The sequence below is a fragment of the Miniopterus schreibersii genome (assembly GCF_964146895.1).
Source record: "Miniopterus schreibersii genome assembly, chromosome: 4".
NCBI lineage: Eukaryota > Metazoa > Chordata > Mammalia > Chiroptera > Miniopteridae > Miniopterus > Miniopterus schreibersii.
In genome coordinates this window covers 76388037-76389985 of record NC_138105.1, presented here as the reverse complement: position 1 = coordinate 76389985, position 1949 = coordinate 76388037, and the positions used below count along the sequence as shown (strand labels likewise).

The following is a 1949-nucleotide window of genomic DNA, read 5'->3' as shown; positions in this document are numbered from 1 at the left end:
TGTGCGGCCCCTGGAGGACGCCCGGTCCCGCCCCGCCCCGCGCCGCCCTGCACCTGCGGGAGCCGGGGCCTGGGCGCCGCGCGTCCCCGCGCCTCTGCGAGAACCCAGTTTGTCCCCAGTGGTGTTTTGGAGTTGGAGCCCTCCACCCCTCGGCCCTTCAGTTCACCCGTTTGCAGGAAAATGGTTTTATTCTGGGACTGGGAGCTGGAGGTAGGGGTGCAGGCCTGGGGAGTGGGGTGTGAAGAATGGTCAACCCTCTTTTTTTTTTCTTCTCCCTTTTTCTTTTTTCCTGAAACAAAAACGAAAGTCCCTTCCTACAGTCTGGTCAGGAGGAGCTTGGAGGCTGGGGCAGACTGACACCGGGAGCGGAATTTGAGAAGAGCCACCTCCCGACTGTGTCTGCAAGGCCTTGAACCTGCTGATCTTGCCTCTCGGTTCAGTGAGTCTGTGTCCAGGGGACACTAGGACGGCTTCTCTCCTGGGGCCTGCCCCACCCTTGGGGGCCTATTCCAGAGTGGGGTCCAGGAGGCAACCCTGAGGCCCAGCACTGGTTGACGCCAGTCCTGCCCCTGTCCAGCTTGGGGCTCCGATGCTTGCTGGTCTTCAGGGCCCTCCTGGGGCGCTCTGGCTCCCCTCCCTCCACCCCAGCCCCGTCTTTGGATTAGGAAGGGAAGGGGATGGGAAGGCTGATGAGGGGCAGCTGCCCACCCCCTGTGTCCCTGACTACGTCAGGGGCTGTGGCCTCCGAGTGCGCTTGGTCCGGCGGGTGGGGGCTGAGCCCACAAACTCGAACTGCTTCTGCCCCTCCACCTGGTTGGGGAAGGGCAGATGGCCCTCGTAGAGGCGCTTGATGAAGTGAGCCTCTCGCTGGTTCTGGCGGCTGCGGGAGGCCTGGCGGGGCCGCCCTTGCCGCGTGAAGGCCATGAACCAGCCCTCGTGCCGGGCATTCTGGAAGGCCGTGTAGTTGTTTTCCAGCACGATCTCCGTGAACACGCAGTCTTTGCTTTTCCCGCTGGGCTGCGGGGGAAGGAAGGAGAGGAGGGAAGTTTGTCCACCCACCCAGTCTGGCTTATCTGCTTATGGGCCTATTTTAAGGCAGAGGAGGGGCTGGGAGCCCAAGGATTTCTGCCTGGTGAGATGGTGCCCTTGTTGGGGAGGCAAAGGTGGGAGAAAGGAACAAGCTTTGCTTGGAGTCAGATCTCTACCTAAATGCAGGCTTGTCATTTGGAAGTTGTACACCCTGAGCAAGGCATTTAGCCATCCTAAGCTTCAGTTTACCAAGATGTGGCATAAAGATCTAGCAATTGTGCAGCTCCCTGCATAACCAGTGGGCACTTGTACACAAGAGCAGTCCTCAGTCTGGGTGAATGGTGTTGCTGGGTGGAGGGAAAGGAAGCACCAGTCTCTGATGAAAAGAAGGAGCAAACATTTATGGACACCAACTGTGTCAAGAGCCACACAGGCACCCCTTGGACTCTAGAGATAACTCTGATGCTCTACCCATTTTTACAGATGAGTAGCCTGAGGCTTGACAAAAATAAGCAAGTATCTGGTGAGAACAGCCGGAGTTAGAAGCCAGGATTGACCAGTGCTAACGGAAATGGAATTCTCGCTGCACACAGTGCTGGACCCGCCACTGCAGCGTAGGTACTAGTACGCCGTGGTCACACTAGGTGGTCACACTAGGACACAGCTACACTAGCTGGCGGTCAGTGTGCATCTTGCTGGTTGGATCCCATGGAGCCCACTGACCTTGGGGGAGCTTTTGACCCTGTATGAATGCCCACGTTCAACCCCAGTTAGCCCTTAACCCTCAACGCAGAGGCTGCAACATCATGTAGGTGCTGAAATTCTTACTCACTGATGCTGGGAAATACCCTGTGAATCTGAGCTAAGCACCCTGTGGATCAGTCAGTGTTCTCAGAGTGTTTGCAGACCCAGAGGGACTC

The 1949-nt window shown here is 57.6% G+C and overlaps 1 protein-coding gene across 3 annotated transcripts in view; it reads right to left on the bottom strand.

Moving 5' to 3' along the window:
- Positions 1-433: 433 nt before the first annotated feature.
- FGF17 (fibroblast growth factor 17) overlaps positions 434-1949 on the bottom strand; it is a gene marked incomplete at both ends in the record, with an annotated part of 5276 nt that continues 3760 nt past the window's right edge. For 2 of the 3 annotated variants that reach the window (XM_081134567.1, XM_081134566.1), the window contains one exon: positions 434-1017. In XM_081134567.1, the coding sequence (XP_080990693.1) occupies positions 724-1017 (294 nt within the window). The remainder of the gene's footprint in view (positions 1018-1949) is intronic. The other variant, XM_081134568.1, reaches the window with a different exon arrangement.